Here is a 15717-nt window from a genome sequence, read left to right as displayed (position 1 = left end):
TGTCTTTTGAGAAAATGATAAACAGGTTGGGACTCGATTCATTGGAATTTAGAATAATAAGGTGATCTCATTGAAGCATATCGGATTCTTAAGAGGCTTAGAAGGGTAAATATCCTGTGTCATGGAAGAGTCTAGGATCAGAGGGCATAGTCTCAGAGTAAAGGAGCATCAATTTAAGACAGATGAGGAGGAATTTCTTCTGAGGGTTGTGGGTCTTTGGAACTCCTTGCCACAGAAAGATCTTGTCTATATTAAGGCTGAGATAGATAGATCTTTGATCAATAAGGCAATCAAGGGTTACAGGGAAAGGGCAAGAAAGTGGACATGAGGAATGTTTGATCAGTTGTGATCCTACTGAATGGCAGAGCAGACTTGTAGGGCTAAATGGCCTGTTCCTGTTTCTTATGGATGGTAAAGAGTAAAACTGGAATTTTTAATATGTCACAAATTTCTTCTTCACATTTCTTCTTCCAAAGGCTGCCTCATTTCTGTGGAGGGTTCTAAAATGAGAAAGGTATTTCACCACAAGAGGACAGGGTTTATCCATCAGCTACAAAAATAAAAATCATTGTTATAAACCTCGAAAATGATTGCAATCCACCATTCAACCTGGAATAAAAGTTCAAAAACATGATGAAATGAAAAGAATAGGAAAAGCCAGGCCTGTGTTTAAAAAGCCAGGCCAGGGGCAAATCATCCAGCAAAGTTATCCTAGGCAATTTTCTTCCTTATCCCGACATCTTAACTGTTCAGTAAGGTTATGAGTGAAACAAGAATGATGCTTTATTCTTACCTGGGTTTGATCAGATGTAGACATCTCTGAGGGCATTACACTTGACATTTGACCTATTGAGGCTATCTTCTCTGCAGCCGATATTGGTTTGACTGGTTCTTTGGTGGGTTCTAACATGCCCTAAAAAACAAAAGTAACATCACATAATTGTTATGGCATACGGGGCCATTCGGCCCATCATGTTTACACCGGCTCTCCAATCAAGCATCATCACTTGGTGCCGCTCCCCTGCCTTTTCCCCATACCTCTACACATTGTTTCTATTCAAATAATCATCTAATGGCCTCCTGAATGCCTCAATGAAACCTGTCTCCACCACACTTCCAGTGTATTCCCAATCCCAGCCACCTGTATGTAAAAGTTTGTTCTCATTTTACAAATGCTTCTGCAAATCACTTGAAATCTGTGCCCGCTCATTCGTGATCCTGCTACCAGCGGAAACAGTTTCTCCCTGCCTACTCTGTCCAGCCCCCTCATGATTTTGAGCATCTCTATCAAATGTCCTCTTAGCCACCTTCCCTCCAAGGAGAACAGTCCCAATCTATCCACACAACTGAAGTTTCTCATCCCTGGAACCATTCCTGTAAACCTCTCTTGTGCTCTCTCCAATGCGCTAACATCCTTCCTGCAGTATGGCACCCAAAACTGTACACAACATTCCAGGTGAGATCTAACTAGGGTCTTGCGTAAGTTCAGCATAGCCTAAATCAAGTGTATCCTAGATATGAAATGTTGCAATTTATGCACTCTTGGCATGAAGCCTCACCTAGTGGAACTTGCATAACTTGAAAAGTGTGGCTGCAGAAGCATAAGTAGAAAGTAGTGTAGCGCACAATTTCCTGATTATGTGCTCTCAGCATGATGAAAAGGCAATAAGCAAATCTATTTCCCACAATTCACACACAATGACACTTCCATTTGCAGTAGTTTGATAGTCATTTTCACAGTTTATAAAAAAATCTATCTTGATGTCCAGGTTGTCAAAGAAGATCTATGCACCTAGTTTATTTCAAAACTTGAATCATCAATCAGAGAAAATTGGTTCCATCTGCCATATTTGTAAAATGTTGTGTTGCAATAATGTTCAGGAAATAATAGAATTACAGAGTGCACAAACAGCTCATTGGCCCAATTGTGCCGCCACTTGTACAAAGCTAAAAATAGTTAAAATATCATGGGGGTGATTCTCCCAACCTGAAGACAGGAATTCCCCTCTGGGCAGTGCCAATGGGGCAGCAATCGGTGGGGGGGGGGGGGACTCGCTGCCACTCTGCACAGAGATCCGTCAATCGTGAGCCGCGGGAGGGAAGTGGGAGGTCAGGGGCTGCCATCAAGGCTGGCCCAGAGGGACCTGGAAGGCCAGCAATGGGGAAGTGGGGGGTCAGAAGGGCAGCAATGCATGGTCACAGGGCTGACCAGCAATGGGGAGCTGGCAGTGCGGGACTACTGTGTATGCACTGATCTTGACTGGTGCACAAGCAGTGGCTCACTCAGCGCTATGCTGCCGGACTCTCTGGCAGGAATAGGTCCCACTCTCGGATTTTCAGAGTGAATCCTGCCAGTGTACTCTGCAGTGTTCAGAATGTGAGAGATTCACTTTGAAAATTCCACTCAAAAAACAGTGCGAGTTACTCCAGTTTTTACGTGAATTTGGCGTTTTGGGGAGAATCGCCCCCACATTATATCATTTAAAACTGGACTTACCAGGCCAGATGCATATGCAGGGACTATGACAGGCTGCTTCCTCTGGCCTGTAAATAACTTTTGAAACAGAAACAATTACTTTAGTGTTACTTTACTAAAAGCATGAAGTAAAAATATCAACATTTAAGAAATGAAGCATATTTAATGATCCTGAGTCTCACCAAGCTGGTGCATAATCAGTTTCCGATTCTATTTCCAATGAGCAACTTAAGAGTTGGACAAGTTTTTAAAGTTGGAGACTGGTTTGCCCATATTGCTGTCGTGTTCTTATTGAGGTTATGTCAGCGCAGTTCAGATGATAAAAGCTTTTGAACTTGATAATGGATTTCAGTTCCATTCTGAGGTTTCAATTCATAATCTGTCAGTTCAGTGCAGTACTGATAAATTACTATACAAGTGCCAAACTTCAGAGGACACATCAAACTTGCCTCAAAGCTTCATATTCTTGCAGCTAATGGCAGCTTTCAAAGACAAGGGATTTCTTCTCACCCAACAAGTACCATCAAAATTACTAAATGATTACCTCACTAAAATAGAACAGGAACACTGTTGCTACAGAATGATTCATTTACCCCAACAGGGGTCAGTGCACTTAAGGAATGAATCAGGAAGCATAACTGTTTTTGTAAGAAAACAAAGCTGCCTCGAATTGAGTCTCTTTTTACTCAAAATAAATAAATGGAATACGTTTCCCCCTGTTCCCCAATCTCCATAACTTACTATGTTTCTGGTATCAATTCCCAGGGAAATCAGAAGCTTTTTGTTGCTGTGGGAACCACCCCACTGGTACCTCAGGCCATGAGCATCTTCCACATCCCGCAGCTCCGTCCACACAGACAGCAACTCCCTATACAAGCCCACAGAAAACACAAAGCTGTCAACACATGACGCAGCAAATTAAACACTGGCGCTCACAGCATTGTTTGGAGCAGATCACCAACATACTTCTGTTACTGATTTTAATTTGCCTTGGTTTCAGTAAACGGACAATTGGATTTATTAAAGAACAGCGCTTCTTGCTACAGTATGCAGAGATCATTCTGATTATCACTTATTCTCAAGTTTACCAGCTCAATATTTAGGGCCTTTATCAGAAACACACATCGCACTCAGTTAAGTTTTTCCTAATTTGTTACAATTAATCCTCTGTAATGTGTTCACAATCTTACCCATTGTTTGCCTTGGTCCGTTCTCCTTTCCCAAATCCAGACTGCAGGAGCTGTCCAAGAGAACAGATTTCTTCTTTGGTGACCATAACAGCTGGCATCAGAGAAAAACACGTTTGGAAAACTCGCTCCAGACGATTTAGCAGCGACATCTACATTAAAAAGCAACAATTGGCATTAGTTTGCATTTTCCCTCTTCCAGTTTTGATTAGTACAATATACATGTAACTCCAATTAGGTTGCTAGTTTTTTATCTTCAACAGAATGTAGGTGCCGTTGTCAAGTCCAGCATTTATTGCCCATCTTTAATTGCCCTCGAGAAGGTGAGCTGCTTTTTTGAACTGCTGCAGTCCATGTGGTGTAGGTACACACATATACTGTTAAAGAGGAAGCTCCAGGATTTTGACCCAGTGACAGTGAAGCAATAGCGATATATTTCACATATTTTGTGCCTGTAGATGGTAGAGGTCACAGGCATGGAAGATGTTGCCAAAGGAGCTTAGTTATGTGCTGCAGTAGATCTCACAGATGACAAACTGTGCCAATGGTGGAGGGAACGTTGATGGTGATGGATGGGATGCTGATCAAGTGTACTATTTTGTCCCATTTGCTCCTCCTGAACCACTGTGATTGTATGAAAACAGAAAATTCTGGAAGTACTTCTGACTTTCTTACCCAGCCTACATATTTCCAGTCTGAGTCTAACTGATACTCGACTTGATTTATTATTGTCACATGTATGAGTATACAGTGAAAAGTATTGTTTCTTGCACGCTATACAGACAAAGAATACCGATCAGAGAGAAGGAAAGGAGAGGGTGCAGAATGTAGTGTTACAGTCATAGCTAGGTTTAGAGAGATCAACTTAATGTGAGGTAGGCCCATTCAAAAGTCTGACAGCAGCAGGGAAGAAGCTGTTTTTTGAGTTGGTTGGTACGTGACTTCAGACTTTTGCATCTCTTTCCTACGGAAGAAGGTGGCAGAGAGAATGCTCTGTCACCAAAGCATGACTGGAATGGGAGAAATTGAAGTTTGAGGACATTCAGATTCCATATTCTTATGCAACACTAATTTCCTTTCTTACTGCATCCTGGGCAAAATTTTCATAACCACAATATAGTACGGATTGTATTCAGCTATGATGAGATTGTAATAATATCCATAAGAGCACCATCTAACAGTAAAACACCGAATGAACACAAGGCAGACATCATGAACTGAGCTAATAAGTTAAAATGTTGGTAAACTAATTTCACAGAATTGCTACAGTTCAGGAGACAGCCATTCCACCCATCACTTCTGTACCAGCTCTGAATGGACAATTCAGCTAGTCCCACTGCCACCTTTGCCCCACAACCCTGCACATTCTGCCTTTCTAGATAACAATCTAATTCCCTTCTGAATGCCTCAACTGAACCTGCCTCCAGAGTACTCCCAGTGAACTCCAGATCTTAAGCATTCACTGTGTCAAACAGTTTGTCCTCATGTCACCTACGCTTCTTGAGCCAATTATTTTAAATTGGTGTCCTCTCGATCCTTTCACAAGCGAAAACAGTTTCTCCAAATTGCCTCTGTCCAAGCCCCTCATGACTCTGAATGCCTTTATCAAACAGCCTTTCAGCCTTCGCTGCTGCTAAGAGGACAGTCTTAACTTCTCCAATCAATCTCCTGAAATTCCTCATCCCTGGAACTATCCGCATGAATCTTTTCCGCACTCTTTCCAATGCCTTCACATCCTTCCTAAAGACATTGCCCAGATTGCTCACAATACTCCAGCTGAGGTCAAACTAGTGTTCCAAGTTCCTTGGTTCTTATATCTTCTTGCCCTTATTAATAAAGCCAAGGATACTGTATTCTGCATTAACTGCAGTCTCAAACTACCTGACCACTATCAATGACATATGTGCAAATACAAAGTGGTCCCTTTGTCCTTGCTCCTCACTTAGGGATTCTCTATTCTATACCATCTCTCCATACCGTTCCTGTTAAAATAAATCACTTCACATTTCTCTGCATTGAACTGTGGAGCTTGTTCAAGGAACAGCTACTGCATGTCCTTGAAAAGTATGTACCTGTCAGGCAGGCAGGAAGCGGTCGAGCAAGGGAACTGTGGTTTACTGAAGAAGTTGAATTTCTTGCGAAGAGGAAGAAGGAAACTTATGTAAAGGTGAGACGTGAAGGCTCCGTTAGGGCGCTTGAGAGTTACAAGTTAGCCAGGAGGGACCTAAAGAGAGAGCTAAGAGGGGACATGAGAAGTCTTTGGCAAGTAGGACCAAAGAAAACCCTAAAGCATTCTACAGGTACATCAGGAATAAAAGAATGACTAGGGTAAGATTAGGGCCGGTCAAGGACAGTAGTGGGAAGTTGTGCATGGAGTCCAAAGAGATAGGAGAGGTCCTAAATGAATATTTTGTCAAAATTCACACAGGAGAACGACAATGTTGTCAAGGAGAATACTGAGATACAGGCTATTAGACTAGATGGGGCTGAGGTTCATAAGGAGGTGGTGTTAGCAATTCTGGAAAGTGTGAAAATAGACAAGTCCCCTGGGATGGATGGGATTTATCCTAGGATTCTCTGGGAAGCTAGGGAGGAGATTGTAGAGCATTTGGCTTTGATCTTTAGGTCATTATTGTCTACAGGAATAGTGCCAGAAGACTGGAAGATAGGAAATATTGTCCCCTTGTTCAAGAAGGGGAGTAGAGACAAGCCTGGTAATTATAGACCAGTGAGCCTTACTTCTGTTGTGGACAAAGTTTTGGAAAGGATTATAAGAGATATGATTTATAATCATCTAGAAAGGAATAATTTGATTAGGGATAGTCAACACAGTTTTGTGGAGGGTAGGTCATGCCTCACAAACCTTATTGATTTCTTTGAGAAGGTGATGAAAGAGTTGGATGAGGGTAAAGCAGTTGATGTGGTATATATGGATTTCAGTAAAGCGTATGATAAGGTTCCCCATGGTAGGCTATTGCAGAAAATACAGAGGCATGGGATTGAGAGTAATTTAGCAGTTTGGATCAGAAATTGGTTAGCTGTAAGAAGACAGAGGATGGTGGTTGATGGGAAACGTTCATCCTGGAGTTCATTTACTAGTGGTGCACCGCGAGGATCTGTTTTGGGGCCACTGCTGTTTGTCATTTTTATAAATGACCTGGATGAAGGTGTAGAAGGATGGGTTATTAAGTTTATGGATGACACTAAAGTTGGTGGAGTTGTGGACAGTGCAGAAGGATGTTGCAGGTTACAGAGAGACATAGATAAACTGCAGAACTGGACTGAGAGGTGGCAACTGGAGTTCACTTTGGAAGGAGTAACAGGAATACAGAGTACTGGGCTAATGGTAAGATACTTGGTAGTGTGGATGAGCAGAGAGATCTTGGTGTCCATGTGCATAGATCCCTGAAAGTTGGCACGCAGGTTGATAGGGTTGTTAAGAAGGCGTACAGTGTGTTAGCTTTTATTGATAGAGGGATTGAGTTTCGGAGCCACAAGGTCATGTTGCAGCTGTACAAAACTCTGGTGCGGCTGTACTTGGAGTATTGCGTACAGTTCTGGTCGCCACATTATACGAAGGATATGGAAGCATTGGAAAGGGTGCAGTGGAGATTTACCAGGATGTTGCCTGGTATGGTGGGAAGGTCTTACGAGAAAAGGCTGAGGGACTTGAGGTTATTTTCGTTAGAGAGAAGGTGGTTAAGAGGGGTCTTAATAGAGGTATACAAGATGATCAGAGGATTAGATAGGGTGGATAGTGAGAGCCTTTCTCCTCAGATGGAGATGGCTAGCACAATGGGACATAGCTTTAAATTAAGGGGTGATAGACATAGGACAGATGTCACAGGTAGGTTCTTCACTCAAAGTAGTAAGGGTGTGGAATGCCCTGTCTGCAACAGTAGTGGATTCACCAACATTAAGGGCATTTTAAATGGTTATTGGATAAACATATGGATGATATTGGAATTGCGTAGATTAGATGGGCTTTAGGTTTGTTTTCACAGGTCGGTGCAACATCGAGGGCCGAAGGACCTGTACTGCGCTGAAATGTTTTATGTTCTACGTTCACACCATAATTTACAACAGGATGAGCAAGGATCCCAAAACTTCACTACAAACCTTCCTCCAGTCTGAAAAACAACTATTTCTCATCACTGTTTCTAACCTGTCGTAAAAGTGTCCCGTTTGCTTTTATTCCATGAGCTAGAATTTTGCTCGAGTGGCACTGTACCAAACTCCGGTAGGTTGGCCCAACCTTTCCCTTTCACAGGGACACAGTTTGATTGTGCCTGGACATTCTTCTTGAAGGGAGCCCATTATTCAGCTACTTTGTAAACTCCAAATTATTCTGTTTCATCCATTCTTACTCCTTGGATGTTGGCTTTTCTCCCAATTAATTATTCTTTCTCTACATTGTTCTTTGTCTGTTTCCAGAGCCAGTCTGAACCCTGTGATACAATGATCATTGTATCCTACACGTTCTCCTCCTGCCACTTCATTTATCGAATCCCCTTTAGTCCCAAGAACCAGGTTCAGCAGTGCCTCGTTCCTTGTTGGACTGGAAACATCCTGAACACACACTAGAAATTCTTGCCCCCCTCTACATTACTACTGTCCCAGTCAATATTCAGGTCATTAACCTCATCATAACTATAAAAAATTGCACCTCTCTACATTCCTTGTGATGGTTTTTTGATAACAGAGGGGATTAAGGGTTATGGGGAGGGGGCGGGAATGTGGAACTGAGCCACGACAGATCAGCCATGATCTTACTGAATGGCGGGGCAGGCTCGAAGGGCTAGTTGGCCTACTCCTGCTCCTATTTCTTATGTTCTTATGTTCTTGTAGGTATGTTGCTCTACGTCCTTCCCAATGGTTGGTGGCCTAGAGACTACACTGAGCTATGTAATCGCTCATTTTGTGTTCCTTAACTCTAGCCAAATAGATTCTGTCCTCAATCCCTCTGACAGGATTGGACAGAGTCAGCAAAGATATGAGGGAAATCGTGCTTGACAAATCCACTGGAATTCTCTGAGGATGTAACTAGTGATGTTAATGAATGGGAGCCAGTGAATGTGGTTTATTTGGACTTCCAGAAGGCTTTTGACAAAATTCCATACAAGAGATAAGCATGTAAATTAAAGCATATGGGATTGGGGATAGCGAATTGAGATGGATAGAAAACTGGTTGGCAGATAGGAAGCAAAGAGTAGGGGGTCTTTTTCCAAATGACAGGCAGTTACTAGTGAGGTACCACAGGGATCTATGCTGGGGCCCCAGCTATTCACTATATATATTAATGATTTGGATGAGGGGATGAAAATGTAATATCTTCAAATTTGTAGCTGACACTGAGCTGGGTGGGGGTGAGCTGTGAGGACGACGCAGAGATGATTCAGTGAAATTTGACAAATTGAGTGAACGGGCAAATGCATGGCAGATGCAGTATAGTGTGGATAAATATTAGGTGATCCATTTTGTTAAAAAAAAAGGAGGCAGATTATTGGAAATGGCACAGATTGAAAGAGAGGAATGAATGTACAACAAGACCTGGGTGTCCTTGTACGCCGGTTGCTGAAGGTAAGCATCCAGGTGCATCAGGTGGTAAAGACGACAAATGGTATGTTGACCATCATAGCTACAGGATTCAAGTACAGGATCACAGGTGTCTGGCTGCAATTATACAGGGCCCTGGTGAGGTCACACCTGGAATATTGTGCATAGTTTTGGTTTCCTTTTCTGAGGAATAATGTTCTTGCTATGGAACGAATGCAGCAAAGGTTTACCAGACTGATTCTATGATCGCAGGACTGACGTACGAGGAGATTGAGTCGATGAGGATTATATTCACTAGAACTTAGAAGAATGAGGGGGGGATTTAATGGAAACCTATAAAATTCTAACAGAACTAGACAAGGTAGTTGCAGGAAGAATGTTCCTGATGATGGGGAGTCCAGAACCAGGGGACAGTCTGAGGATTCAGAGTAAACCATTTAAGACAGAGATGAGGAGAAATTTCTTCACCTAAAGAGAGTGGTGAGCCCATGGAATTCTCTACCACAGAAAGCAATTGAAGTGAAAACATTACATGTTTTCAAGGAGTTAGTTTTGCTCTCTGGGCTAAAGGGATCTAAGGATGGGAGGTGGGAGAGGGGGGGTAAACAGGAAAAGGTTAGAGTTGGATGATCAGCCATGATCATAATGAGTGGCAGAGCAGGCTCGAACAGCCGAATAGCCTACTCCTGCTTCTAGTTTCTATGACATCTTTCTCCAGCACTGCAATGTTCTCCTTAATACCACCAATCTTTCCGGACCGGAACACCTAGGAATATTCAACACCCAATTCTGTCCTTCTAAGTCTCAGTTATAGTCACATCATCATATTTCTACTTAGCAACTATGTGAAGCAGAGCGGAGTGGCTCTCCTGAGTTCTCACAACAATTATCCCTCAACCACCAGCACCAGAACAAATAAACTGATGATTTACCTCATTGCTGTTGTGGGATCTTGCTGTAAGCAGATCAGTTGCCTGTTTCTCTATAAACAGTGACTACACTGCCAAGATATTTCATGGCTGTGACACACCCTAACCATGTAAAAGATACTAAACTTTTCATTCTTTGTAATGGAAGCCTATTCACAACCAGAGAAAACGTTTTAAAAATTAGATTGGAACTTGTGGCACTCTTGTGATTTTGCTCATAGCCAGGGGATATTATGTCTTAGGCAGACAGAAACATAATGCAGATAGTCTCATTCTTCTGTGGAAGGCAAGATTTGTTATTTATGCCCAGAGAAAAACTTCTGATAATGGGGACTTCTTCTGAATCCGCCTAATTGGCGATGCTACTCTGCACCATTGAAGGTCAAAACACTGAAATGACGAGAGTCTGAAGGTCTTGTGAATTCTGAGTACCCAGATTAAAAATATTAAGGATAAAACATCTGCTTTTTTTAAAAAGCAATTATTTTGCTGCTCTAAGAAAACACGACATTGAAAATAATAAATCCATGCCAGACACCAGAAATGGAAAGCAGATCCAAAACTTATACTGCTCATTAATTAATAAATAACTTGATAAATTAATAACTCATTTAGAATAGATTGCAAAGTATAAAGAACCTCGCCAGGTAGATTTTGCTCAACTTACTCCCCAGTAACTACACCAGTTGTGTGTCAGGGTGTCTCATTGTACTCTCAGGTTAGATAGTTTATCACGTACACAATTTTGACCTTTCAGTCACCTCAGAAAAGATAAACTCATAACAAGCCTTCATTTTTTTTTAGATTAAATTCCACTCTTTTTTACTCCAACAAAAATAATTTCCATTCACATCGGGTGTGTGAGGGATTGCAGTTTTCAAACATGTTTAGGAATATAAAGAACAAAGTGGTGTAGACCATACTGCCTTTCAAACGTGCTCTGCAATTCAATACAGTCACAACGGATCTTCAAGCTTAATTCCATCTTCCCACACGCTCTCCATTTCCCTCAATTCCTAACAGACAAAAGATCTGAATCCCAGCCTTGGATCTGGGGCTATCAGATTGTCAGAGACAAGATGCGAGACCCGAGTTGTGCTTCGGAACTGCAGAAGTCCTGATGTGTAAACCGCTATAAAAACTGCCCAGGAAGCTTTAACTTCTCATGGGCAATGTCCCTGCTCTCTGGGACTCTCTGCCCTTTTCAAATGTCACCAACTCTGAGTCAGATTCGGAGATTTGAGACAGTTTCCACGTACTTACCTGCATAGTTCCCCAGGAAATGTTGGATTAATACGTAGCCTAACATCTAATTACAACTAACCCCATATCACAATCCTCCACACACAATTCACCCATTTAACCCCTATTCACTTTCCCATTCACTCATTCAATCTCTAACATTCAAACCAGACCTTTAAACTTGCCATTGAGCAGTTAGCGCTGAGAGAGAAGAGACTGTGTCCTGTCATAGAGTCATACAGATTTATAGCATGGAAACAGGTCCTTCGGCCCAACTTGCCCATGCCGTCTTTTTTTTTTATAACCCCTAAGCTAATCCCAATTGCCCGCATTTGGCCCATATCCCTCTATACCTATCGTCCTACGTAGCTATGTAAGTGCTTTTTAAAATTCAAAATTGTACCTGCCTCTACTACTATCTCTGGCAGCTTGTTCCAGACACTCACTACCCTCTGTGAAAAAATTGCCCCTCTGGACACTTTTGTATCTCTCCCCTCTCACCTTAAACCTATGCCCTCTAGTTTTAGACTACCCTACCTTTGGGAAAAGATATTGACTATCTAGCTGATCTGTGCCCCTCATTATTTTATAGACCTCTATAAGATCACCCCTCAGCCTCCTACACTCCAGAGAAAAAAGTCCCAGTCTATTCAGCCTCTCCTTAACTCAATCCATCAAGTCCCGGTAGCATCCTAGTAAATCGTTTCTGCACTCTTTCTAGTTTAATAATATCCTTCCTATAATAGGATGCCCAGAATTGCGCACAGTATTCCAAGCGTAGCCTTACCAATGTCTTGTATAACTTTAACAAGACATCCCAACTGCTGTATTCAATGTTCTGAACAACGAAACCAACCATGCCGAATGCCTTCTTCACCACTCTGTCCACCTGTGACTCCACTTTCAAGGAGCTATGAACATGTACCCCTAGGTCTCTCTGTTCTATAACTCTCCAATGCCCTACCATTAACTGAATAAGTCCTGCCCTGGTTCAATCTACCAAAATGCATCACCTCGAATTTGTCTAAACTAAACTCCATCTGCCATTTGTCAGCCCACTGGCCCAATTGATCAAGATCTCGTTGCAATTGGAGATAGCTTTCTTCACTGTCCACTATGCCACCAATCTTAATATCATCTGCAAACTTACTAACCATGCCTCCTATATTCTCATCCAAATCATTAATATAAACGACAAATAACAGGGGACCCAGTACTGATCCCTGAGGCACACCACTGTCCTCCCCCTTCGTTCTACTATAACTGAGTTCCCCAAGGGTCACTGTGCTACATATTTCTGTAGAAACCAGGCTTACAAGGCCCCCAGTAGAAATAGACAGCAGTGTCGAGTTGGGAGAATCTTTGCATGCAGAAGGGAATTTCAGGTTCACGACCCTCTGAAGGAATTAATTTCTCATCTTAATCCTAAAAGATCAACTCCTTACCCTGAGACTGTACCCCCTTGTTCTAGATATCCCAGTGAAAGGGAGACAGCCTCTCAGTGTTTACCTTGTCAAACTGCTTCAGAATATTGTACATTTCAGTGAGATCACCTTTCATTCTTCTAAATTCAGCACAGTACATGCTCAATGCTCATCTCTCACTTGTTTTAAATATTCCAGAAGGTGGATAGAGAAACATACACCGGGTTCTCTGTCCTGTTACCTTGCTGAAATTCTACAGATGAGATTGACGATATCGTGGACAGCCAGGAACTCAGCACTCCAGCTTACTAATGTTAGAAACTGCATTTGCAGCAGGGAATATTCAGCTTGGAGGATAAACTAAGATGAAAGCAGAAGGATTCTCAGCGTTTACGAAAATCTGCTTGGATTCTCCTTCCCACTAACTATAGATATGCAAATTCCTCATAATCTTTGTTATCTTGGGTTTTTTTTGTGTTTGATGCATATAATTCTGACCTCCTTCTTTGTTGCTATTTTGTGAACATGAAATTTAAACCACTCAGCTGTAAAAGATACTTGCACACATACAGATACCAAAATGTAGCACAGGAAGTCTGAAGAGGCAAACAGATTGCATGCCTGGTGCAACATTTGTATATTTTAAGCAGAATTCTTGGGCAATACAATGAGCCAAAGGAAATGTTCTCTCTTACCATCTATCATCTTTTTGTTATTTCTCTGCCTCCCAATTCTTCCTTTCATCTGGGAGCTGCAAAGTGGGAGGGGGCTGGCAGGGCAGGAGGAGGAACAGAACTGTTAAGAGCAGCTAGTAATTGGCACAGAGCACTTTGAGCAAACACTACAACCGGGGTTAACCAGGGGAAAGAGTGAATTAGGAAGGACCACTCATTTTAATACATCTTGTAACACGCAGTTTGTAAAGCAGAAATGCCTGCTCCATCTCCCGCTTACAACAGTCAAGACCACAAGCCTTAATTGGCTGCTGCAACTCATCTCATGCTAAGACTTTCTCCTCAACAGCCACACTCCACATTACTCTGGATGCTAACCCCCCTGGGGGTGGGGGTGGGGGTGGTGGTGATTTTCCTCACTCACTTGCAGTTCCATTTGAGACTCCAGGTTCAGTCTTTCAAAGGCTGTCCTAGAAATAAGGACAAGAAATGCCCCTCGAGACAAAACAAGGAACAATCCCCTGAAATGTGGACCATTTGGCCCTGATCCACACCCTGGTTCCTACATGGAGGCTGCTAAAAGCGACTTACTGCTATGAGCATGAATCCTACATTTGTTAAGCTCTTTAAACAAATTAAAAACGGACAAGTCTCTCTCCAAACACAAGCCACCATTTTCTTCCCAGCTTCCCACCAGATCACTGCACACAGACATAGTTTGATTGAATGGGGGGGTACTGTGCTTAATGGCAGTAATCACTAATAAAGGGGAAGATGCATCAAGATTTAAGGTAAGAGAACGGTAATGTTAAAGCGTCAAAGGTTTACAGCACGGAAACAGGCCCTTCAACCATTAAGCTAGTCCAATTGCCCATGTTTGGCCCCATCCCTCAATACTCGTCTTCCCATGTAACTGTCTAAATGTTTTTTAAAGACAAAATTGTATCTGCCTCTACTTACTATTAGCTCTGACAGCTTGTTCCAGACACTCACCATTCTGTGAAAAAAATTGCTCCTCTAGACCCTTTTTAAATCTCTCCCCTCTCACCTTAAATCTTCGCCCTCTAGTTTTAGACTCCCCTACCTCTGGGAAAAGATATTGACAATCCTGCTGATCGGTGACCCTCATTATTTTATAGACTTCTTTAAGATCACCTCTCAGCCTCCTACGCTCCAGAGAACAAAGTCCCAGTCTATTCAGCCTCGCCTTATAACTCAAACCATCAAGTCCCAATCGCATCCTAGTAAATCTTTTCTGCACTCTTTCTAGTTTAAGGTTTAGGTTGCTCGTAACTGTGATTGGATAAAAGACTGGAAATGGTGAAGAAGGGAGAGCCTTATAAAGACTGTAGGAAATAGCTACTGGATGCGAGGTAGATGGAACCGCAGCTGATGAAACTCCAAAAGAGAAAATGCTGGAAAGCCTCAGCAGATCTGGCAGCATCTGTAAGGAGAGAAAAGAGCCAACATTGAGTCCAGGTAACCCTTTGACAAAGCTCTGACAGTCATCTGGATTCAAAATGTCAGCTCTTTTCTGTCCTTACAGATGCTGCCAGACCTGCTGAGATTTCCAGCGTTTTCTCTGATGGTTTCAGATTCCAGCATCCACAGTAATTTGCTTTAATCCAGTGATGAAACTCCAACTCCACTGGATAGAACACAAGAGTGAACCATTCAGCCCATCCAATTGAGTCTACCCCACCATCCAAAATGATCATGGCTGATCTTGGGCTTCAACTCCATATTCCCACCCACCCCTTCAATCCCTTAAGAATCTGGTATCCCACCCTTAAATATACTCAATGATGGAGCATTCACAACCCTCTGGGGTAGAGAAATCTCAAGATTCACAACCCTTTGGGTGAAGTAATTTCCCCTCACCTCAGTTGTAAATGATTGGCCCCTCATCCTGAAACTCTGTACGGATTCTCCGACCCGCAGAAACAACTTGAGTGTTCACCCTGTCGAAACCTTGTACATTTTCATGAGACGACCCTTCATTCTTCTAAACTCCAGAGAACTTAAGGCTAATTTACTCTGCCTCCACCAAAAGACAACGTCCCTCCCCTTATTCCAGGGACCAATTTAGTGAACCTTCACTATAGCACCTACAATTCAGCTATAAAGTACGCAAGACCAAAACTGCATACATTATTCCAAATGTGGTTCCAGCAAAACTCTGTACAATTGCAGCAAGCCTTCTCTATTTCTGTTCCCCAATCTCCTCAC

General features: G+C 42.4%; 1 protein-coding gene across 1 annotated transcript in view; it reads right to left on the bottom strand.

Moving 5' to 3' along the window:
* The window catches only part of LOC145350730 (aftiphilin-like), a 59967-nt gene that overhangs the window by 22285 nt on the left and 21965 nt on the right, over positions 1–15717 (bottom strand). Inside the window, exons 3-6 of the mRNA XM_080199969.1 lie at positions 3667–3815; positions 3218–3344; positions 2498–2554; positions 794–913 (exon numbers count right to left, since the gene is read on the bottom strand). Of these exons, the coding sequence (XP_080056095.1) occupies positions 794–913; positions 2498–2554; positions 3218–3344; positions 3667–3815 (453 nt within the window). The remainder of the gene's footprint in view (positions 1–793; positions 914–2497; positions 2555–3217; positions 3345–3666; positions 3816–15717) is intronic.

Source organism: Carcharhinus amblyrhynchos, chromosome 12 (genome assembly GCF_965287045.1).
Source record: "Carcharhinus amblyrhynchos chromosome 12, sCarAmb.v2.hapA, whole genome shotgun sequence".
In the NCBI taxonomy this organism is placed as follows: Eukaryota; Metazoa; Chordata; class Chondrichthyes; order Carcharhiniformes; family Carcharhinidae; genus Carcharhinus; species Carcharhinus amblyrhynchos.
Note: the sequence above shows the minus strand (reverse complement) of the source record. Positions and strands in the feature narration are given on the sequence as shown.